Below are 24,372 nucleotides of genomic sequence, written 5' to 3'. Positions count from 1 at the left end.
TAAATCATTCTCTATTATTATTCTGACATTTCACATTCTTAAAATAAAGTGGTGATCCTAACTGACCTAAGACAGGGAATTTTTACTTGGATTAAATGTCAGGAATTGTGAAAAACTGAGTTTAAATGTATTTGGCTAAGGTGTATGTAAACTTCCGACTCCAACTGTGCCTGGTTGAATCTGCTCTGTTTCAGACCCACCTCCTATACTGCTTTTCCATGACCCTGAAGAGACATGAGTGCCTTGGTTGCCTCTCATTCGCTCCACTTTTTAAAAAATGTTTCATTTATTTAACATACCCCTAGCCCAGGCCTGCCTTATTGAGAGAGCCTGACATGCCTTTTTAACAGGGTATTTTGTCATTAACATACTTGTTCCAATTCAGACCATAATGAAATGGGATATTGGCTACTCTGATTTCCTATGATGAATAATTTCATGAGGAGTGCTTATATATGTGTGTGTGTGTATATATATATATAATTTTTCAAAATGTATCATAAGACTCTAGGGCAGCAATAAGGAGCAGTCTACATTGAGTGAAATTAAAATGTCATGCATTAAATCAAAATCGCAAGACGGTAAAGCACACGTGTAATAGGTGTTTTGGAAATCTAATGAATAATTCAGTACGCCTCTACTCAGAAATGGGCAGTGCCTTATGAATAATGTGTTACCCTGCCTCTCTAATGTTTATTGATAGACCCAATCTGACAGCGGTGAGGTTCAGAGTCGTTATGGCGTCGCACCGAACGAGAATGGGATTTTTCAGCTGCCGCATGTATTGGAATTTACCAGTCATGTTCCACGTTCTTTTGTAGTTAAATATACACATGCAAATGAAGGAAGAAGATAATATACCGGGAACGGTCAATGGCACCGTTATGGAGCGAAAAAAAGGTGGTGTCGAAGATAGCAGGGGTTGTACGGACACACTGGTCTACGAAGCGGGATCTAATCAAGCTGCAGGTCGTGGCGACGGTACAGGAAACCGTGTCGGAACGGGGATACGCGTTCTAAAGGTAACTATCATGCAGGTCATATTTGAAGGTTTATCAAAATACTGCAATCGCACAGTTCCCGGTTCAAACAGGGCCGAAGTGCGTGCGAAATTATACTCACGCGTCATCCAGTTTGAGCATCATTGATGTTCTCTTGTATAGTGATAATTATGTTGGTTTTGAAAGTATAGCGTTCAGTGCAACAATGTGTCGAACCACATCGCCAGTATCCTTTCACTGTAGCTCTTTCTAGATTGTAACAGAAACATTTGACTGAACTGTTACAGTAGGCAATCGTTCGAGATGTTGCTACATATTGTCGTGCTAAACTGTTAGTTTATCCTATAGATCAGAACATGTCAAATCACATGTTTTAACTTGCTGTTTATTGCTGAAAATGAATAGCATAAGCTATTGTGGATAGTGTAACATTTGTCAACTTTTCAATGTGTTTCGCTATTTAGGCTACATGTTTATGGCACTGGATCAAATCCACTTTGAAATTCCTAAATAGCCTATGCAAAACCGAGTCAATAGGCTAACGGACCACGGGTAGGCCCCATCGAAATCTTGGACTGAGATTGTTCTGTAGCTTCGAGCCCTCAGTTGGCACGCACGATTGACAAGACGTGTGATTAACTGTTTCCTTACTCATTCGTGTGCTGTTCTTCCGCCATTATGTCACTCATTAACCCATTAGGCGCCATTTACATAAAACATAATGGCTTGTGCCAATTATCCCCATGCATAATCATTTAGAAAATACATTTCATAGGCTGACATGAACCTCAGCCATACTTCTATGGATAGACTGCTTATCTCACCAATCTCTCATGTGATATTGTCATGGAGAATGACACATTCCAGTTACAATTGCACTAATAATAAATATCCAAAAGACAACTTCAGTGGAAGGACCATTACATATTATGTTCATTGAATCATGAATGGCTGCTGCTGCTGAAACTAACGGTAGCCTTGTATTCAACCAACCAAGATTTAAACCTATGAGTGGTGAGTATACACACACATCAGTGGCGGTGCCAATTTAAGATGATGGAGGATGATAATTTTTTTAATGAGCATGGCCTTATTTCTATTACAGCATATTGGTTGACTGTCATTGATATTCTATTCACCCAGCTCAATGTAACATCAATAGGTTTAGGCTACTCCTTGATACTTTCCCTGTACCTACCCATCATGAGGTTCATTAAACTAGCCTATGAATGAAAGTTTACAAGGCAGGTGCACGTGTCAAGATACTTTTTAGTAATCAAGGTGACAGTGACACATTCAAAACCGCCTTACAGAATCTTGCATGCATTTAGCTGATCTAGGGTGTAATCATTTGTCCAACAGTTGCAAATGAGAGTTTCTATTGGACAAATTCAGGTACAGTGCATTCTGAAAGTATTCAGACCCTTTGACTTTTTCCACATTTTGTTGCATTACAGCCTTATTCTAATATGGATTAAATAGTTTATTTCCCTCAATCTACACACACTACCCCATAATGACAAAGCAAAAACTGTTGTTTTTTTTGTGCAAATGTTTAAAAAATAAAAAACGGGGTTATTACGTATTCAGAGCCTTTACTCTGGCTGGGCCACTCCAGGACATCAAATCTGAGGTCTTGAGAGCTCTGGAGCAGGTTTTCATCAACGATCTCTCTGTACTTTGCTCTGTTCATCTTTCCCTCAATCTTGACTAGTCAACCAGTCCCTGCCGCTGAAAAACATCCCCACAGCATGATGCTGCCACCACCATGCTTCACCGTAATGATGGTATTGGCCAGGTGATGAGCGGTGCCTGGTTTCCTCCAAACTTGATGCTTGGCATTCAGAGTTCAAAGAGTTCAATCTTGGTTTCATCAGACCAAAAAATCTTGTTTCTCATGGTCTGAGAGTCCTTTAGGTGCCTTTTTGGTAAATTCCAAGTGGGCTGTCATGTGCCTTTACTGAGGAGTTGCTTCTGTCTGGCCACTCTACTGTAAAGGCCTGATTGGTGGAGTGCTGCAGAGATGGTTGGCCTTCTGGAAGGTTCTCCCATCTCCACAGAGGCACTCTGGAGCTCTGTCAGTGACCATTGGGTTCTTGGTCACCTCCCTGACCAAGGCTCTTCTCCCCCGATTGTTCAGTTTGGCCAGGCAGCCAGCTCTAGGAAGAGTCTTGGTGGTTCCAAACTTCTTCCATTTAAGAATGATGGAGGCCACTGTCCTTGGTGACCTTCAATGCAGCAGAATTGTTTTTGTACCTTTCTCCAGATCTGTGCCTTGACATAAGGACAATTCCTTGGACCACATGGCTTGGTTTTTGCTCTGACATGCATTGTCAACTGTGGGACCTTATATAGACAGGTGTGTGCTTTTCCAAATCACGTCCAATCAATTGAATTTACCACAAGTGGACTCCAATTAAGATGTAGAAACATCTCAAGGATGATCAATGGAATCAGGATGCACCTGAGCTCAATTTCAAGTCTCATAGCAAAGGGTCTGAATGTTATGTAAATATTGTATTTACATTTTTTATTTTCAATAAAATAAAATACAAATCTGAACCTGTTGTGATTTATGTGGTTGCGTGTGTACATTAGTGTGTGTGTGTGTGTGTGTGTGTGTAGATTGAGGCTGTATTTTAGAATAAGGCTGTAACATAACAAAATGTGGAAAGTCAAGGGGTCTGAATACTTAACGAATGCACTGTATGTTTATCCCTGTTTGACATCTCAGAACATTGTTTGTTAATTGATTTTCTGATTTTTTTTAAAATTTTATTTAACCTTTATTTAACTTGGCAAGTCAATTAAGAACAAATTCTTATTTACAATGACGGCCTAGGAACAGTGGGTTAACTGCCTTGTTCAGGGCCAGAACGACAGATTTTTACCTTGTCAGCTCAGGGATTCGATCCACCAACCTTTAGGTTACTGGCCCAACACTTTAACCACTAGGCTACCTGCCGCCCAGTTGTTTGAGCTTCATTTGACAGATTTGATCTTTGCCCTCTCTGGCCTTGTCATTGCACATTGAGGCCTGTTGTGTGCGTCTTTGGCGCTGTTGTGCTGAATAGATGCGGCGACTCTGTTGCCTGTGTGTGTGCTGCAGTGCAGTGTGGATGCCAGCAGCTGCCTCCCTGTGCCGGGCGGCCGTGGGGATGCACGGCATCGTGGGAGGATGACTTCATCAGTGTCTAACTAATGACCTGATGCCTGGCCATCAGTCTCAAAAACCAGGGTCCAGTTCACACAGCGCCGTTCTTGCCCTGTGTAAATATTTGTCCGAGCTTCTCCAGATTTGAAAACAAGGCCAGTGATTCTGACACTTCATTCTGGGTTGGGCTCTCAAGGATCCCGTTTTAAGGTCACCAACGCCCATGAGCTGTTTGCAGGTAATCTAATCTGAACTTTCAGTTTTGCCAACCTGACAAATTGACTCAATTGAATTTGTCCTCTGGATGTGTTGGGACATGATGCAGCTTGAGATAGCCTTGATTCAGAGCGAGGCTGCTGCAAGACAAGTTATCATTAACTACAGTAGAAAACAACCAAGTTCTCTTCTTTTACACGCCTAATACATTTACAGTGCATCTGTGGTGGCGGTCTTTCCAGCTAATGTTTCTGTTTCTCCAGCGGAACATGAAGAGGAATGGGAGCAGAGGATGTGTTACCAGGAAGACCCGCTTTGGATCGCGGGAGCGGGACTGGCTGAAGGGGGATGCCCAGCGAGGCTGTGTGTGTCTGTACGGGGGAGCGGTTGACCCCCAGCCCCCAGCCTCGGGCCCACAGGCCTCCTCCACCCTCCAGGCAGACCTGCGGCTGGTGCTATGCTCCACCACTACCACGGTGGAGGAGCTGTGTGCCCAGAGAGAAGTAGAGGGTCTATACCTGCAGCTCCATGGAGACCTGCTCAGGTAATACTCACCTTCACAACTCTCCTCTCCCGCTGACACTCACGTCTAGTACCACGGTGTTTTCACAACTCTCCTCTCCCGCTGACACTCAAGTCTAGTACCACGGTGTTTTCACAACTCTCCTCTCCCACTGACACTCACGTCTAGTACCACGGTGTTTTCACAACTCTCCTCTCCCGCTGACACTCACGTCTAGTACCATGGTGTTTTCACAACTCTCCTCTCCCGCTGACACTCACGTCTAGTACCATGGTGTTTTCACAACTCTCCTCTCCCGCTGACACTCACGTCTAGTACCACGGTGTTTTCACAACTCTCCTCTCCCACTGACACTCACGTCTAGTACCACGGTGTTTTCACAACTCTCCTCTCCCGCTGACACTCACGTCTAGTACCACGGTGTTTTCACAACTCTCCTCTCCCACTGACACTCACGTCTAGTACCACGGTGTTTTCACAATTCTCCTCTCCCGCTGACACTCACGTCTAGTACCACGGTGTTTTCACAACTCTCCTCTCCCGCTGACACTCACGTCTAGTACCACGGTGTTTTCACAACTCTCCTCTCCCACTGACACTCACGTCTAGTACCACGGTGTTTTCACAACTCTCCTCTCCCACTGACACTCACGTCTAGTACCATGGTGTTTTCACAACTCTCCTCTCCCGCTGACACTCACGTCTAGTACCATGGTGTTTTCACAACTCTCCTCTCCCGCTGACACTCACGTCTAGTACCATGGTGTTTTCACAACTCTCCTCTCCCACTGACACTCACGTCTAGTACGACAGTGTTTTCACAACTCTTGAATATGTTAGAAAGATGTTTTCTCATGGTGTCAATGGTTCTATTTATTGCTAGACAGTGTTAAATTCCAAATCTAAGTAATCCCAGTCATGTTCAATATCACATCTTTGTGCTTTATTCACCTAGTCTCAAAGCCTGATCGGTCTCAAACCTTTTCATACTGTTGTAGCTTTGTTACCTCATTCTGGCACTGCCGATTCCTCCATTCTATTTTTACACATTGGGTCAGGTTTGTACTTTGTTTTCTTGAGTGCTCATGACAACTCTGCTGCCTGTCTAGAACAGGAGCAGGCTCATAGATCTAGACTTTGCCTGACCTACACTACCGTTCAAAAGTTTGGGGTCACTTCGAAAGGTCCTTGTTTTTGAAAGAGAAGCACATTTTTTTGTCCAATAAAATAACATCACATTGGTCAGAAATACAGTGTAGACATTGTTAATGTTGTAAATTACTGTTGTAGCTGGAAATGACTGATTAAAAAAAAAAAAAACGTTTTTTTTTTTATTATAATTTTTATGGAATATCTACATAGGCCTACAGAGGCCCATTATCAGCAACCATCACTCCTGTGTTCCAGTGGCACGTTGTGTTAGCTAATCCAAGTTTTTCATTTTAAAAGGCTAACTGATCATTAGAAAACCCTTTTGCAAGTATGTTTGTATTTTATTATTTTTATCAATTATGTTTATTGTATTTCTGATCAATTTGATGTTATTTTAATGGACAAAAAATGAAATTTCGTAGGCCATTCTCTTCCTCAATAGTGCGCAGCAAATTCTACTCAAGGAAAAAACAAAATGAGAATGACATCCTGGCATTTTTTAAAGCATACAACATTTAAAAAAATGCACGTACTATAAAACTTTCTTTTTTTCGCATACCCAAAACGCCTAATATTTAGAACGCAAGTACAGGTATTCAGACACACACAGTGACTTGACAGCTGTTCATGACAGAACTTTTCCAGAATGACTCGTCATGTCGATGCCTCTGAGACAGGCTATAATCTGGTTACACCCACTTGCTCTCCTCTTGGCTTTTTTGGTCAGGCAAGGGAATGCTTTTTATTCCCCGTAAGACTATTTTTGGTTGAAAGCTGAGCACTGCAGGATGCACTAAATGGGTCACGTGGTTCAGTGTTGTGCAGAAGAAAAATAACGGAAAACATGACTGAGATTTGTAGTGAATTACACACCTTGCTGCAGGATGCTCTTTACCTCCTATTGATTTCTACCAGCTGGAGCCCTCTACCACCTGATTTACATTTCTATAATCTATTAATACAGATGGATATGCACTGGCAGTTTAGCACTATGCAGGTAAAGTGCTTTTCTGAAAAGACTGGATCAGCACGGGCATGTCTCTTTCTTTTTTGAGCCTGAAACTCTCCCAGGTCTGGTTCTGTAACCACCTAGACTTCTCCTCTCTCCCCTTAAGGGAACTCTGATCAAAGTAATTTCACATACAGGTGATACAATGTCAGATTTATCTCTGTAGTGCCATGTTGTCTCCTCCCACACCCTGAAGGCTGTTGGATAACTGTGCTGCCTGGTGGAAGTGTCAACACTGGGTAATTTTATGTACCCTCTGATTTTATTAGTGTTTGTTGTATTCTTGTTATTACAATTTCAAGGCCCGTAGTTAAAGGGATTTTCCTGTACTTTTGTGTACTTCTTAGCCAATAGTTCTGAAAGTAGCGCTCAGAAGCCAAAAATGGTCCCGGAAAATGTGTAGATATGTGCATCACGTTATTGCTCTCACTCTCCTGTGTGTGCATCTTGCTAGCTGTCACTCAAATGGCGAGGGACTTCAGCTCATTGGCTGGAACTCTAATTGTTAGGGGGCTGGCCATACGTGGGGGAAAATGGGGCTGCACAGCTTCCAGTAAAACCCCTTTCAAACTAGGGATTTTTATAGCTAATTGATGTAAAACAGTAGTTCTACTCAGATTATGCATGTATGAACTACACATTGACACATCTAGCACAAAGCGCTAGGTTTAAAATATATATTTATACTTCGCCAAAGTTCTAGAGAATGTCTTAAGAGACATATCCACAACAAATTAAGGGAATATATCTAGCCACCCAAATGAAGGAAAGGAGCTTTTTGGTGTCTTTTGACAGAGATTAAGTGACTAGATTTAGGAGCCTCCTGTACCTGTAGCCACGAGGGGAGTGGATTTGTGAATAAATGTACATGCTCTCAGAGCATGTGTGAATGGTCTACAGGCAGTCCTGTACAGACAGTCATCCCTCCGAGCCTGCCAGGGTTCTTTCTAAATCCTGTGTGAGGTGCTGGGGCCACGACTGTGTGTGATCAGCAGACATGATCCTTATTGTTAGACCCTGCTGGGCTGGCAGAGGGAGTGTGGCCTTGGGCATGGGCAGAGAAATGCCACAGCAGCCACCAGACGCTGTGTCACCTCACCATCGCACTGGTTTGACAAGGGCTGTGGCTGGAAACTAGTCACTTCTGGCTTAGCATCATGGTAGTCCTGAACTACAGTACATAGAGGACCTGCGCTGGGAGTTTGCTATCACAGGCGTATTGACTAGGGTGGGTCTCTTAATGTATGGAGCGAGGTGGGGAGGAGAGAGCCAATGATGACTTCTTCTAGAGTGGTAATGCGTTAGAATAAGCAACACAATCACACACTGTATGCCGCAAAGAGTTGTAAAATCTGAGGCTTATTGATTTACAGCATATTATGAATTTTATTGGGCAAAGCTGGGGCTTCCATAGACAGTGGGTCATTGTGAAAAATACCCTCCCAGATTTTGAGTGCATGGAGTCTTCAGTGGTTCTGTAGCAGATATCCTTGGTGTGTTCACGTGTGGATCAGAGGTGTTGTGTTGAAGGCGTGCCAGAGACAGGCTGGGGGTCACAGATTGCAGGCTCAGCAGACCTCCTGTTTGATAGCAGCATGAGAGGTCCTTAACAGGATTAGCCATGGAATGAGCTGATGATTTCATTAGGGCAATAAGGCAGAGGACTCACACAGGGCATTAAAAGAAAGGTGTTCCATCACCATACCATTCAGACGCGTTATTTAGATGGGCTATTGTTATTAGAGTGCATGTTGGTCATCAGCAGGTGCTTCATATGATTAATGATGTTCTTCCTCCATATCTAACTATGAACTTAGGACCTGATACCTGTGCGGAGAGAGTTTCTCTCTCTGCTTGATTGACATCCGGCGCAGAGTTGGACTCTGTAAATGTTTTGATAGAGGAGCCTCGTCAATTCCCCAAGTCTGAAAGTGAAACACCTGTGTCCAGCTCTGCTGATTGGTGTGACAGCTGTCCTCTGGACCTTACCTGTCATAACACAGGGAAGGATGGATTGGAATGTCTCTGCTTGTGTGTGTGTGTGTGTGTGTGTGTGTGTGTGTGTGTGTGTGTGTTTGTTTGCGTGCATGCAAATGTGTTAGAAATGGTTGATGAACTATACCCCTTTGGTTGGATTCCAAGCGTGGAGGCAAGAATGCACAAATTAATTATATGTGTAGAGGAGAATCTGTGTGCCTGTTAAGGGTATTGACTTTGATTGGCATATCCTGATGGTTTCTATTTCTGTCCCTATAGGAGGCTGGACCCCTCTGAGCGCCCTCTGCAGATGGTGTATGACTACCTGGCTGCTATAGGCTACCAGGACCCTCCGCGGGTTCAGAGAGAGGCAGCCAACTCGGACCTCAGCTGCATGATCCGCTTCTACAGTGGTGAGTAGTGACCCAGGGGGCCTGTCTACGGCCATCTGCAGGCCATGATAGGCTCTCCTTCACTGGGCTCTGGCTGGGCTCAGCCCGCTCTGCCGGGAACTAGGCCTGGAGCCCTGTCAATGGACCTGGCTCTACAGCTGATGGAGCAGTCTAAACTGTCAGCTTCTGGGATGGGTCCTGTCGTTCTGATCCATAGTGTGTGTGTGTGTCGGAGTGGTTGTGACGGTGTGTGTGTGTGTGTGTGTGTGTGTGTGTGTGTGTGTGTGTGTGTGTGTGTGTGTGTGTGTGTGTGTGTGTGTGTGTGTGTGTGTCTTTCCACTACTCTCCCGGCTGCAGGGCTGTTAGCACTACCCTGACTTAATGAAGTAGGCTTCACTCACCTGGGTTGGGGTTTATTTTTGCATAACCTTTTTATGCATATAAGTCTTTGTAACGTTGGGGGGAAATGGTACTCTTTCTAGTATTATCATGCTTTGATGGGTAAGAAAACGATGCATATCTGTTCATATTGTATCTCTGTCTGGGTCTGCATACTGTCTGTCTGTTTGCAGGAGCCAAGCAGCCAGGGCTTGTTGTGATTTAGCTTTCATACCGGCAGCAAGACACACCTCTGATCGCGCTGGCGGATCGGTCTGTCAGAGATTGTGGAGCAGCATTTTGTACTTAGAGGAATTCATGTTTTCCACTTAAAAGATTATGCTTTCTCCTTCTGCGCCTCTCTACACTTGAGTGACGACACTGTCCTAGCTTCAGTACTCAGCTAGTCTGAATCATTCTAGCACATTAAGAGGAATCGGACTGGTTTATCAGGGCCAGAGGGGTAAACTACGAAGCAAGCTCGATCTACTCAGGGTTTTCTGAAGGTAGCCAGCTTCAGTTAGCTTTCCATTCCAGCTCAGGCTTCATCCGTACTACAACGGTGAATATTGCTCGTCCACCTGCTGCTAACTCTAGCACTTATCTAGTTGAAAACTGAACTCTTCATTGAGACAATGCTGAAACATCAATCCATGGGCAAGTCAGTGCCGCTTTTATTTTTGTCTTTATATATTTTTGGTACTTTTTACCCTTTTTTTTTCTCCCCAGTTTCATGATATCCAATTGGTAGTTAGTCTTGTCCCAGCGCTGCAACTCCCGGACGAGAGAGAGGCGAAGGTCGAGAGCCATGCGTCCTCCGAAACACAACCCAGCCAAGCCGCACTGCTTCTTGACACACTGCTCGTTTAACCCGGAAGCCAGCCGCATCAATGTGTCGGAGGGAACGCGTACAGCTGGCAACCGAAGTCAGTGTGCATGCGCCATGCCCGCCACAAGGACTCGCTAGAGCGCAATGGGACAAGGACATCTGGCCGGCCAAGCCCTCCCCTAACCTGGACGCTGGGCGCTGCCTCATGGGTCTCCCGGGACCGAACCCGGGGCTGTAGTGACGCCTCTAGCTCTGCCTCTAGCTCTGCAACGCAGTGCCTTACACAGAACCCAAACCGTCTGCAAGCGTGCGCCATCGTGCATACATTTATTTTGGCCCCCCACACCAAATGCAATCACGACACGCAGGTTAAAATATCAAAACAAACTCTGAACCAATGACATTAATTTGGTGACAGGTCGAAATACATTAAACATTTGTGGCAATTTGGCTAGTTAGCTTGCACTTGCTAGCTAATTTGTCCTATTTAGCTAGCTTGCTGTTGCTGGCTAATTTGTCCTGGGATATAAACATTAGGATGTTCATTTACCTGAAATGCACAAGGTCCTCTACTCCAACAATTAATCCACACATAAAACGGTCAATCGGATCATTTCTAGTCATCTCTCCTCCTTCCAGGCTTTTTCTTCTTTGAACTTATATGGTCATTGGCATATTAACATTCATATTATTACCACGACAACCGGCAACACAGTTCGTCTTTCAATCACCCACGTGGGCATAACCAATGAGGAGATGGCACGTGGATAACTGCTTCTATAAACCAATGAGGAGATGGGAGAGGCAGGACTTGCAGCGCGATCTGCGTCAGAAATAGAAAGGACTTCTATTTAATACCCTGACTACACAGCGAGCGTTGCAAAATACATTTAGGAATATATGTTATTCAATTATTGCACCCACACTGCCCGCGCGCGCCAACGAGCGTCTGCGTTGCCAAGGGCTAAAATAGAAGTCATTGTTATTTCTGACGCAGATCGCGCTGAAAGTCCTGCCTCTCCCATCTCCTCATTGGTTTATAGAAGCAGGTACACACGTGCCATCTCCTCAATGGTTATGCCCACGTGGGTGATTGAAAGATGAAATGTTTTGCCGGTTGTTGTGGAGATGCCAATCACCATATAAGTTCAAAGATGAAGAAACCTGGAAGGAGGAGAGATGACTAGAAATGATTCGGTTGACAGTTTTATGTGTGGATTAATTGTTGGAGTAGAGGACCTTGTGCATTTCAGGTAAAATAACAACTCAATTAGCTAGCAAGTACAAGCTAACTAGCTAAATTGCCATACATGTTTAATGCTTTTCGACCTGTCCCCAAATTAATGTCATTGGTTCAGAGTTTGTTTTGGTATTTTAACCTGTGTGTTGTGATCGCGTTTGGTGTGGGGGGACAAAATACATTAATGCACGATGGCGCACGCACACAGCCGGTTTGGGTTCCGTGTTGGCCCTTGGCAACGCAGACGCTCGTTGACGTGCGTGAGTAGTGTGGGTGCAATTATTGAAGAACATAAATTTAGAAATCTATTTTGCAACGCTCACCCATGCGATGCGAGCGGTGTAGTCAGGGTATTAGACCCCTATGCCATCCGTGAGGTGCCCCGCATTTTAATTTGTGCCGAAATCAAAATGAAAAAAGTTATCTTGCAAATTCAGCAGGCTATCCCATGAACTAGACTTTTAGATGTGCAGTCTCTATTCTATTACTTTGGTGTGGTTATCAATGCACAAGCACCTTTTCCCTCCAATTATAAAATAGTTGTATTGGGTCATACAAAGTTTAACTGTGCATGAAGTTTCCAATGCATTTGTCATTACTAAATGTGTAATGTCATAGGTATTTTAACATTACTATTTTGAACACACAACACATTTGATTTAATAAAATATTTAATCAGTTTGCATCATTATCCAGTTAATTTGAGGAAGACAATCTTTGCGAGAGGGCGGGAATCTGCTGTCATTGGTCCTCAACTCGCGGCTCAGACACTCAGGACCAATGTAGTTAACCCGTAGTTAGCCTGCCCGGTTATTACAAGTTACTCGAGTTGACCAAAGTTACCTTGCTAAGTCCTCAAACTACATTTGTAGTTTTGGTGCTGAGGTGATGTCTGTTTAATAATGTTTCCATTGTTTGAACCAGGTTGTATTGTGGTTTGGGTTACTACTACAACAGTTCAATCTCACATCCTCAAAATGAGGGCCCATGAGTGGCCGCCTTCTCCTCTGGGAAGGGGTTAAGTGACCGCTGCTGGTTCAGGCCTGTGAGGGATTTGTGTCAGACACAACCCTGGGAGTGGGTAACCTTCATTACTCTGAGGCCAGGACGCAGCCCAAACAGCCATACATCAGGGCTGTGTGGTCCCTGACTGACCATCCTTCTTCCCTGGGCCTGGTGCAGGTTAGCGTTTTTGTAATGAATCTTGTTCTTTAGGCAACTCTGCAGTGGTCATTTGCTGGCACAACCACAAAGTCATAAAATCTGATTTGAAACCAAACTGTAACCACACTGCTAACCACAGCCCCACCAGTAACTAACTACCCCTGAGTCACTGTGATGTATGGCACCAGGTACAGGATGGATGTGTCATGCTGGTTCATTTTAACACACTGGTCCCCTTAGTGGGGCGGGGAGATGTATTTACAATGGTGTGATGTGTCCATATCATTCATTCAGTCAGTCTCTCACTCTCACCTCACACTCCTCCCTCTTTGTGATCCTGTGTGGTAGTGGCAGGTCTAATTATCTTCTTGTCAGTCCTGATAGGCTGTAAGGAGAAGAGGAGTGGGGACCTGATTTTGTGTAATGCCTCTCCTATTAATAACCAGGCTGGTGCTGAGACTGGCTGGGCCGAGCGCTGTGCAGCACTGTATTGCTGAGTCAGTGTCACTGGCTGGGGCTGTGGCCGCGCCCATGCTGTGGTGAGAGACGGTGAGAATGACAGAGTGAGAGGGGAAGAAAGCATGGCCACCATCTCTGGCCGGCATAGCCTTCTCACACTGTCACAAGGTGAAGGAGCCCCTCTCTTCCTATCCACTGACTGCACATGCTCAGGCATTTTAGTTTGTATTTTTTTTATTATTAACCTTTATTTAATTAGGCAAGTCAGTTAAGAACAAATTCTTATTTACAATGACGGAACAGTGGGATAACTGCCTTGTTCAGGGGCAGAACCACAGATTTTTACCTTGTCAGCTCAGGGATTCGTTATAGCAACTGTTGGGCCAATAACCAAACTCTCTAACCACTAGGCTATCTGCCGTCCCATTCACAATACCTCCCAGAGAAAACATACTCGGGCTGTTTCGGTGCATGTACTGTCACTACGTATGTGCCTTTTTGTATTGAGAATAAAGCATGCCCCTCTTGTCTGTCTGGTTGATATTCTCAGTGCTGTAGCTGTCTGTCTGTCTTGCTGTCAGCTCTCCAGCACATTGCAGGCCTCATTCTCAGTCACGGTGTGTAGGCTACAGTGGGAACAGAACAGCGCTGGTCTCTCCCCTGCTCGGCCCAGTCCTGTGAGAGCTGGCTGTGCTGTGCCATGGTGTTATTGAGCAGAGCAGGCCTGTGGCCCCGAGGTTGGCCAAGCCCTGGGAGAGAGATCCCTCACCTTTATTAGCTGCTTGTGGGAAAACAGCAAACACTGGCACCCTGGCATCATAACTAGGCTAGCAGGGTGGCTGGATTGGATCAGATGAGGACTCATACAGAATTACGGTAAAATGCCTCCACTCTCCACCCATACGGTCATGGGGTAACAAGTCTCTCCACCCACACATCTAAGGGGTTGTTAAAGAGCTCTCCACCCACACAGCCCATCTATTTCATCACCACTGTGTTAGTTGGAGAACTCCATAACAACCCTGTGCTGTACATATGTCTTTCTCAGGTGCCTGGCAGCCGTTGTCAGGGGTAACCTAACCTGATTGAGCTGATGAGGGGATCTCTGCCACAGCTGTAAACAGTACAGCCATCATAGGAAGGGTTTGTCAGTATGTTCACACTAAAGTTTTTGTAAACCCTTTTTAAGGCTGCATAAAGGCTTCACAAATCAGTTATAAGCATGTCATTCTATATAAAGGGTGGAATAAGGGTGATCACATGACAAAGCACCTCTTATCACCCTTAAATAGTTAAGCTTTATACGTCATAAAGTGTGTTGCTATTAAAGTGTGACCATGAATCCTGCGTTCACTGGGCTTCGCTGTGCACACCTTTGTAAAATGTGTTGGTATTCACACTGCAGGGGTGTTGAAGGGTTTTTGCTAAGCACAGGTTTATGACTTCCTTCTCTCTTTCCATGTCAGAGAGGTGTTGATAAGGGAACATTGTGTGAGTTATTAAAATACACACGGCTCTATTTGTACAGGAAACTAATCTCCGAACCCCCCCGAACCACAGCCCTGTTGCCCACTCGCAACAGCCTGCTGTGGCGCTCCAATGAGATGAAAACAAACATGGAGGGGGGAGTAAACATGAATAAATGCTGACTTAATAAAGCACTCTCTATGAAAACAGCGCTCCAGAGACCTGGGGGGGCGTACAGCTGCAGCTCTGAGAGTGCATGTGAGTCCTGGTGCTGGTCCACTGGGTCTGGCTTCACCTCGGCCGGTCCGGACCTGGTTCTGCTGCGGAGCTCTGGAGCTCACATCCAGCCTGGGAGCCTTAGTGTCTCAGCAGAGGGGAGTTAATCATATGAGGGCTGACCAAGTTTGCCAACGAATGAGTTATTGATCTCCCAGGATCTTATCAGAAAATACCAATGAAGGCCCTAAGCTGCGCTAAGGGGGTCCAGCAGCCAGGCCATAGAGGTTACTGGGCTGCTGCTCACACAGGGGTCTTCTGGGCGCCTATTACAGACTCACCCATCTGTAATGGTCAGTGCCTGGAGGAGCATAAGGAGCGCGATTACAGTACGCTACTTCCTGGTCTCGCTAACTGATGAACTGAATAACAGAGGGAGGGAGAGGAGGAGGGGGTAAGAGAGGGATGGCATGACCAGGAGGAGAGGAAGAGTGCTCCTACTCATGAGAGACATTACACCCCACTGAGCAGCATCTCTGCATTTCTCCACCTTCTCTTCTCAATATTATATGCAGATCCTAGATGTGAGTCAGCAATCAACTGCTAGAGATTTGCCAGTGTCAGACACACTCAAGGCACCTCAGCCTTAAGTCACGCGATATCTGGCTTAAAGAGCTGGGTGTCTCGGAGTTGGAGGGGATCTTGCCAGTTTAGATTGATCTATTTCATTGCAATCTTTATTGGGAAATCACCCCTCATCCTATTGCTGAACCATAGAGGGCTGGGGAAGATGTGCATATCGGAAAGATGCTAGCTGGACTTTCCACCTTCCTATTGTTCAGTATCCAGTTAGCACTGACACTGTCCCATAGTTTTGTACTGTCTGACTTGTCTGCATTATTCTGCTGAAGCAGTTTGACATTTTATTTGATTTCCCTAGTATGGAAGCAAGCTTAAGAACTTTATGAATTGCATTTCTCACAGTAAGAATAGGTCTCGGAGGGGGCCTGCACGGCTCTGATTTGATGTTATTGCCAAAAATGACCTGCTGTTCTGATCCTGGGCTGCAGTAAGCCTGTGTCTCTGCCTCCACTGGCCCCCCACTGCAAGCTTACCTAATCTATGCAATATTCTTCTAGTTCTCCCTGTTGGAGACAGAACATCAAGGCAGTTGTTCAGTCTGGATGGACGGACGGGGCTGTCTGGAGTCATGTCTGGCTGACAGCTGAAACATGGTCTGGTTTGGGGGATTCTCAGGTTCTGATACTCCATAGGGAAAGTTGATGTACAAGTGTTGGGTCTCTAGAATGCATTTGGCCCATTGCCACCTCCTTTGACTCTCTCGCTCACTCTGTGTCTCTGTATGGTAGTTTCAATGCCATAGGGACACAGTTTGACCTGCCTCACTCCCCTGCCCATCTGGTGACTGTTGAGGAAAGACTTGACCACTGTTGCCAAGACTACCGTCAACAGGAGACAGGGACATTAGAGCTGAGGGACAGAGGTGAGGGGGGTTCACCCAGGACATACACTGCGATCGGTCACTTGTCACTGTCCCTGTGGCTTGGCAGTGTCTGAACAGCGGAAGTGGGACTAGGTTTAGTGATTAGGCATGCCCTCTCTCTGCCCCTGCTGCTGAGGACTCCCACCCTGCTGCTATTGGAACTGCTGCTGGAGTCTAGCCTGAGAGAGAGAACAGAGTTAAACAACATCTGCCGCTCTGCCAGACTTGTACACATTTTATGACCAATGAGATTGGTCCATTTAATAAATCACTGGTGTGGGATTGGCTGACTCCTGCTCGGGGGTGAAGGGTAATTATACACTTCCCTACATATTTATTTGGACAGTGAAACTAAAACTTTTAATTTGGCTCTATACTGAATCTAAACTTTTAATTTGGTTCATGCCCCTCAAAAATGCTAACCTCCCCTGTTAATGGTAATGATGAGAGTTTAGTATGTCTTGGGGGTATGATCTTTGTGCCTTTAACTTTCTCACTCATCATTATTCACAATTCATTCATGATTATCCGTAATCATAGCATCCACATTAATGTAGAAGTGTTTTTAAAAACATTTTATTCTTATTTACAATAAAAGAGACTCCAAAATGACCCAACATTATTTACAATTCATTTCTATTGGGAACAACATAATCTGAAACGCAATCAATACAAACTGACAATGCATCCAACAAGATGGTAGCGTGTCTAGCGTGATGTAGGAATATGGGACCAAAAACTAAGCTTTTGACTACTTTAATACACACAAGTACATTTTTCCAAATACTTATGACACCTTCAAATGAGGGGACTAGACACATGATTGCTTTCATTTCTAAACAGTAAAACAGATCTGTATGAAAATACGCTCAAATAAAAGGTAACATTCTGTACTGTTGCCTCATATGAAAAATGTGATCTCAAATCCAAAATCCTGGAGTACAGAGCCAAACTAAAAGTTATAGCTTCACTATCCAAATAAATATGCAGGGGAGTGTAGATGGTGCAGATGTACTAGGCTGGAGCAGACTTTGATTCCAAGTTAGTCATCGTTTCCCTGGCAACTCTGACATGGTGGGAAAGCATGCGTGTTTGTTTTGGGTGCAGCAGTTTGTCGTGAATGGCTAAGACTTGTTTTCATTGTGATTGAATGAGAGAGTGATTGTCAGAAAGTGTTATCGTTGTGTTAGGAGAGGAAGTTGAAGTGTCAGTGTTCTCGCGATCCGGGGCACACTGCAAACATTAGTGGGGTTGTCTTTCGTTAAAGAATGAATAAAGAATCTTAAATGATCATTTGTATGTTTTGTGAACGTTACAGGTCTGTTGGCTGGGTGTTTGAGCTGTGCTGACTGCTGTAAATCGTTGTACATTAAAGCCTAATGCAACAGGAAAAAGAGTTGTGCCTTTCTCAGATGTGTGGTAATTGCGTACCATTGGTGATGAGGCCATATCTGAGATACTGCGTATGTCATGAGTCTATATAATCAATTATAAACTGGGTAGTTTGAGCCCTGAATTCTGATTGGCTGACAGCCGCATACCACAGGTATGACAAAACATGTATTTTTACTGCTCTAATTACATTGGTAACCAGTTTATAATAGTAATAAGGCACCTCGGGGTTTGTGGTATATGGCCAATATACCACGGCTAAGGGCTGTATCCAGGCACTCTGTGTTGCGTGGCACTTAAAAACAGCCCTTAGCTGTGGTATATTGGCCGTATGCCACTCCCCAGGTCTTATTGCTGAAGTAGGATCTTGTATTCTCCGTCATTCTGATAGCATGAGATGATAAAGTACGTACTTGCCAACACCCTGTAGCAATGCAACAGTATAGGCTGTGGGTATTTACACACAACCATGTTAATTGGGGTGACATGTTTCCATGGCCAGAGCAGGGAGAGCAGAGCACAGCTCAGTGTCTCTGTGCGTTCAATTATTTCAGCGTGATGCTGCTCTGTGCAGAGGCCCGTTCCTCAGATTTGGAGTCGAGTCCAGGGGGATGTCCAATTTCGAAATGCTTGTTGACATCCTGCGTGATAGTCAGAAGATCTTGAAGTAGAATTGATTTGAAGGGCTTTTTAGGGCTACGCTTCGTTTACAATAGCACTGTATTGTCCTTGAGCTACATTCTGCTGCCGTCTCTCAAAATGCAATCAAACCCCCAAATATCGAGTGACTTTCACTTTCCTCTTATTGCTGTAGAAAACGCTAGCTCTAGTTAGAAGCGGTGTTTTCATTCTGGCCCTCTGGCTCCAATGTTCAGAGAGGGCTTACATCTGTAGTGTTTCTGGGGGTTGTTCCAGCTTGGATCATCGCTGTGCGCTAGCTACAAACACAATATCAACCATTCCCTCTCTCACAACCCACTGCACCAGAGTCAACACTATTTCTAATAATGAGGCAGTTTTTTTCCTGTGTGTGATGGTGGAGGTGAGAATGCTCAGTGGGACTCTGAGCCAGTAGTCTGAGATTGTATTGACGTGCCTTATTGGCGTGCTGTGTTCTTGGATCATTTCACAGTGAGGTGGAAAGAACAGGGAGGTGATTATTAGGTGTTTAATTCAGTTGGATGGTGAGATGTGAGGAAGAGATGGGGGGGGGGGGGCTGGTAAGCAGCAGTTCATTGGGGGATAGAATGGGATGAGTGTGTGGATGAGGGAGGAATGTGGCTGTTTGTAGTGGATTTGCTGTGGGGCCAGTGGGAGAGAGCGTCCTGTCTGCCCGTGTCTTCCTGGCTGTATGTGGATCCCCTACAGGGCTACAAGGCTCTGTCTTTGACAGGTCAGCCTCCTTCACCCTCACTGACACAGACACATAGAGGACAGGGCAGTGATGCAGCTCTCCCCCTCTTTCCCTCTCGATTGCTCTTCCCCTCTCCTTCTAAGGCTGGCTGCCCTTGCCCCCTAGGGCCTTTGTGCTGGAACTGAGGTACTCTGGTCCTCTGCTCGCTGACAGAGGGGAAGCCCGGGGATCAGAAACCACTATTGATCCCCAGCCAGCGCCAGCGGCCCAGTTTGCTGTCAGAGGCCATTGTCTTGTTCATTATGGGCTTTCCAGACAGCACAAAGTCAAGCAGCCTGACTTCATTTTGATCCCTGGCTGCCACTGACGTGAAAGAGAAGGAAGAAAAGGGCAGAGAGAGCGAGGACATGTCTGCCTGCCTCTGGGAGGTGGTATTAAGGATAACGCAGATCTTGTTATTTCAAGGGAAATTGAAAAAAAATAAGCTTTGTGCTCATTTGACCAGCCTTTAACCTGAGTGTACTTGAGGCCTGGCAGAGCAGAGGGAGGGAGGCCTGCTGTTTGTGTCCTTCAGAAGCAGCGTACGGTACTCAGGCTGCAACACTAGCCTCACCTCCCTGCTACATAATTCGATTGAACGAGGGTTTAATGTGACAAAAGCCTGACTCATTCATCAACCTGACTGATGCATCTGGGTTAGAGCATCTCTGAGAACAATCGCAAAGTTGTGTGTGTGTGTGTGTGTGTTAATGAAAAGGGGAGACTGATCAAACGCTAGGGACACCTTGAGTTGAGCCAATGAATGCTCACCTGTATCACCTGGTGTTTTGATCAACCTTGTCAGCAGCCTAGACATGCAGAGCCCAGTGATCTCTGATCAGAGTTTGAGGGAGTGACACTCACACCTTTAATATCTACCATGGATGAAGCAATAGATTATAAAGCCTTCGAACTATCTTTAGATTCCATCCAGCGAATAAATGGGTTTTGATACGTTCTTACAGTGTGTCATATCAAATGTTAAGCATGCTCTAGAGGTATCAGCTGTCTATGTGGAGGATAATGAGACTATAGGCTGGGTTGATCTGCTGACATAAGAACACTTCCAGGAAGAGATGTCCTATTCATTGACTAATGCATAGGTGACATCATCGTGACCTGTTGATATCAGTGTGACTTCATGTTCTGGCAGCGTCTAGCCCTCTCCTTGTCTTTGTCTCTTGATAACACTACCCCTTTTGAGAACATATGGTATTAATTAACGTAATGTTTGTACAGGGAGTGGGTGGGATGTATGGGCTCCGTGTACGTACAGTATGTGTGTGTGGTAGTGTATTCGGAAAGTATTCAGACCTCGACTTCTTCCACATTTTGTTACGTTACAGCCTTATTCTAAAATTGATTGCCCCAGAATGACAAAGCAAGAACAAGATTTTAGACATTTTTGCAAAAGTATATAAAAAAAAAAAACTGAAATACCACATTTATATAAGTATTCAGACCCTTGACTCAGTACTTTGTTGAAGCACCTTTGGCAATGATTACAGCCTTGAGTCTTGTTGGGTATGACGCTACAAGCTTGGCACACCTGTATTTGGGGAGATTCTCCCATTCTTCTCTGCAGATCCTCTCAAGCTCTGTCAGGTTGTATGGGGAGCGTCAAATGTTCGATTGGGTTCAAGTCCGGGTTCTGGCTGGGCCACTCACGGACATTCAGAGACTTGTCCAGAAGCCATTCCTGCCTTTTCTTGGCTGTGTGCTTAGGGTTGTTGTCCTGTTGGAAGGTGAACCTTCGCCCCCTCAGTCTGAGGTCCTGAGCTCTCTGGAGCAGGTTTTCATCAAGGATCTCTCTGTACTTTGCTCTGTTCATCTTTCCCTCAATCTTGACTAGTCTCCCAGTCCCTGCTGCTGAAAAACATCCCCACAGCATGATGCTGCCACCAACATGCTTCACCGTAGGGATGGTGCCAGGTTTCCTTCAGACGTGATGCTTGGCATTCAGGCCAAAGAGTTCAATCTTGGTTTCATCAGACAAGAGAATTTGGTTTCTCATGGTCTGAGAGTCCTTTAGGTGCTTTTTGGCAAACTCCAAGTGGGCTGTCATGTGCTTTTGGCCAGACGGAAGCCACTCCTCAGTAAATCTACCATAAAGGCCTGATTGGTGGAGTGCTGCAGAGATGGTTGTCCTTCTGGATGGTTCTCCCATCTCCACAGAGGAACTCTGGAGCTCTGGAACTCAAGTTCTTGGTCACCTCCCTGACCAAGGCCCTTCTCCCCTGGTAGCTCAGTTTGGCCAGGCAGCCAGCTCTAGGAAGAGTCTTGGTGGTTCCAAACTTCTTTCATTTAAGAATGATGGAGGCCGCTCTGTTCTTGGGGATGTTCAATGCAGCAGAAATGTTTTCATACCCTTCCCCCTCAACACAATCCTGTCTCTGAGCTCTACGGACAATTCCTTTGACCTCACAGCTTGGTTTTTGCTCTGACATGCACTGTTAACTGCGGGACCTTATATAGACAGGTGTGTGCCTTTCCAAATCATGTCCAATCAATTGAAGTTACCACAGGTAGACTCCAATACAGTTGTTGAAACATCTCAATGATGATCAATGGAAACAGGATGCGCCTGAGCCCAATCTCGAGTCTCATAGCAAAGGGTCTGAATACTTATGTAAATAAGGTATTTGTTTTCTTTTGAATAAGTTTGAAAAAATGTCAACCTGTTTTTGCTTTGTCATGGGGTGTTGTGTGTAGATTGATGAGGAAGACAATTCATTTAATCCATTTTAGAACAAAATGTGAGAAAAGTCAAAGGGTCTGAATACTTTCTGAATGCAGTGTATGTGACCATGTTCTTTAACTAACCCCTCTCCTCCCCAGAGTGTCCAGTGAACGCGGACCAGCAGGAGCGAACCCTGCTGACCGGCGTGTTCAGCGTCAGGAAGGGAAAGACCCAGCTGCACAAGTGGGCTGAGCGCCAGGTCCTCCTGTGTGGAACCTGTCTGATTGTGGCCTCCGTCAAAGACAGCCTGACGGGGAAGATGCACATCCTGCCCCTGGTGGGGGGAAAGGTGAAGGGTTAGAGGTCAGGGGTTGGAGAGATGTTTTCCAAGCCCACACATTCCCCAGGGGTCAAAGAGAGACAGAGACAACAGCAGATCACAGATACAACAACACAGCTGGGACGGACAGACGGACATGGGGATGCACTGTACAGCACAATGAGAAGGGAGCAAATACATAGACAGGCAGCTCAATGTGACAGGCAAATACATAGACAGGCAGCTCAGTGTTTAGACAGGCAGCTCAATTCTGATCTTTTCCCAATTATTGGCCAAAGAGCTGATCTGATTGGTCAAACAACCAATTAGTTTAAAAAAAGATCAGAATTGGGCTGCCTGTGTAAATGCAGCCATAGACATGCACATTCAGGCACACTTAAGCACATGTGTCTCTGCCTTATGGATGGAGCCAGTAGGCACCATAATGCCTTATAATAGTTTCTTGGGAACATCAGTGGATGTGTCTGTCCTCCTCAACGTCTCTGTTCTGTACGTTCAGGTGGAGGAGGTGAAGAGGAGACAGCACTGTCTGATGTTCAGCTCAGCCGGACCTCAGGCCCAGACATACTTTGTTAACTTCGACACACTGGCAGACTATCAGAGGTGGCATCGGCAGGCTTCAAAAGTAAGTGTGTTTACCTGTCCAGAGTTGTTATGTAGGACAATCTGTGTGCCAAAGCTTTGTGTATGTTTTCTCTGATCAATTATGCGAGGTCTCTGTCAGGAAACACAGTGAGGGGTGGTCCTGGTTGGTTCCTCTGGGCTGGGAATCAGTGTACAGTATGCTGAGAGGGCAGAGTTACAGTGTGCCCACTACCTGGTCTGTCATCCAATCAGAGTCCTGCTGTGGACCACAGGTGACCTCTGTGATTGGCTCTACAGCGACGACAGAGGACCAGCAGTGTCTGGCTTTGATTAAACAACTGGCAAGGAGGGTGCATGGGTCATTGATTGTGTCTGTGTGTCTGTGTGCTTGCACATGGGACTCAGTACAACTATATGGGGCGGCAGGTAGCCTAATGGTTAGAGCGTTGGACTAGTAACCGAAAGGTTGCTAGATCGAATCCCCGAGCTGACAAGGTAAAGATCTGTCATTCTGCCCCTGAACAAGGCAGTTAACCTACCTAACCTAGACCGTCATTGTAAAAAAGGATTTGTTCTTAACTGACTTGCCTAGTTTAATAATTTTTTTTAATTTTTTTTATTAAGTTAGTGTCCTCAGCCCCTCTCTCTGTCCCTCCCTGACTGTTCTGCTCCTCTTGCTGTGCCTCTAATTTGTGAATTAATGGTCATTGTGTCCCAGCCCCTTACTGGGCCCTAACGAGCTCTGTGAATGCCTCCATCCAGGCAGAGCAGGCACACAATGAGCCGTGGAGAAAAAAGGCAACTGAAAAATGAAAATCCAATTAGTGGTAGATCCATGCTAAGTCAAGGAGCTCTCTCTCCCTCTCTCTCCTCACTACCTACCTACCTATCACTGTGGTGCGGATCACTGAGCTGGAGTGGCCCTGTTACTACGGGAGCAGTTTAGGAGAGTTAGACATCAGAGGTTCCCATGGCGACATGATTGGCTGGAGATGAAGAGAGAGAGATGGAGAGGGGAGGGCAGGCTGAAGAAGAGAGAGGGAGAAATAGAGAGAGATGTAGGGGGAGTGAGAGAGAAGAAGAGAGGGAGAGAGTTAGAGTGAGGTGGGGCTGAGATTTTTAAATGTTTTATTTATTTTACCTTCATTTAACTAGGCAAGTCAGTTAAGAACAAATTCTTATTTTCAATGACGGCCTCGGAACAGTGGGCTAACTGCCTTGTTCAGGGGCAGAGCGACAGATTATTTTTACCTTGTCAGCTCGTGGATTCGATCTAGCAACCTTTCGGTTACGAGTCCAAC

At 45.4% G+C, this 24,372-nt stretch overlaps 1 protein-coding gene across 1 annotated transcript in view; it reads left to right on the top strand.

Moving 5' to 3' along the window:
• The first annotated feature begins 719 nt into the window (after window positions 1–719).
• The window catches only part of LOC115203086 (PH domain leucine-rich repeat-containing protein phosphatase 2-like), a 50,437-nt gene continuing 26,784 nt past the window's right edge, over window positions 720–24,372 (top strand). The window contains exons 1-5 of the mRNA XM_029767441.1: window positions 720–1,022; window positions 4,635–4,915; window positions 9,312–9,445; window positions 22,305–22,495; window positions 22,986–23,111. Of these exons, the coding sequence (XP_029623301.1) occupies window positions 834–1,022; window positions 4,635–4,915; window positions 9,312–9,445; window positions 22,305–22,495; window positions 22,986–23,111 (921 nt within the window). The 5' untranslated portion in view covers window positions 720–833. The remainder of the gene's footprint in view (window positions 1,023–4,634; window positions 4,916–9,311; window positions 9,446–22,304; window positions 22,496–22,985; window positions 23,112–24,372) is intronic.

The sequence above is a fragment of the Salmo trutta genome, chromosome 12 (assembly GCF_901001165.1).
Source record: "Salmo trutta chromosome 12, fSalTru1.1, whole genome shotgun sequence".
Lineage (NCBI taxonomy): Eukaryota > Metazoa > Chordata > Actinopteri > Salmoniformes > Salmonidae > Salmo > Salmo trutta.
Note: the sequence above shows the minus strand (reverse complement) of the source record. Positions and strands in the feature narration are given on the sequence as shown.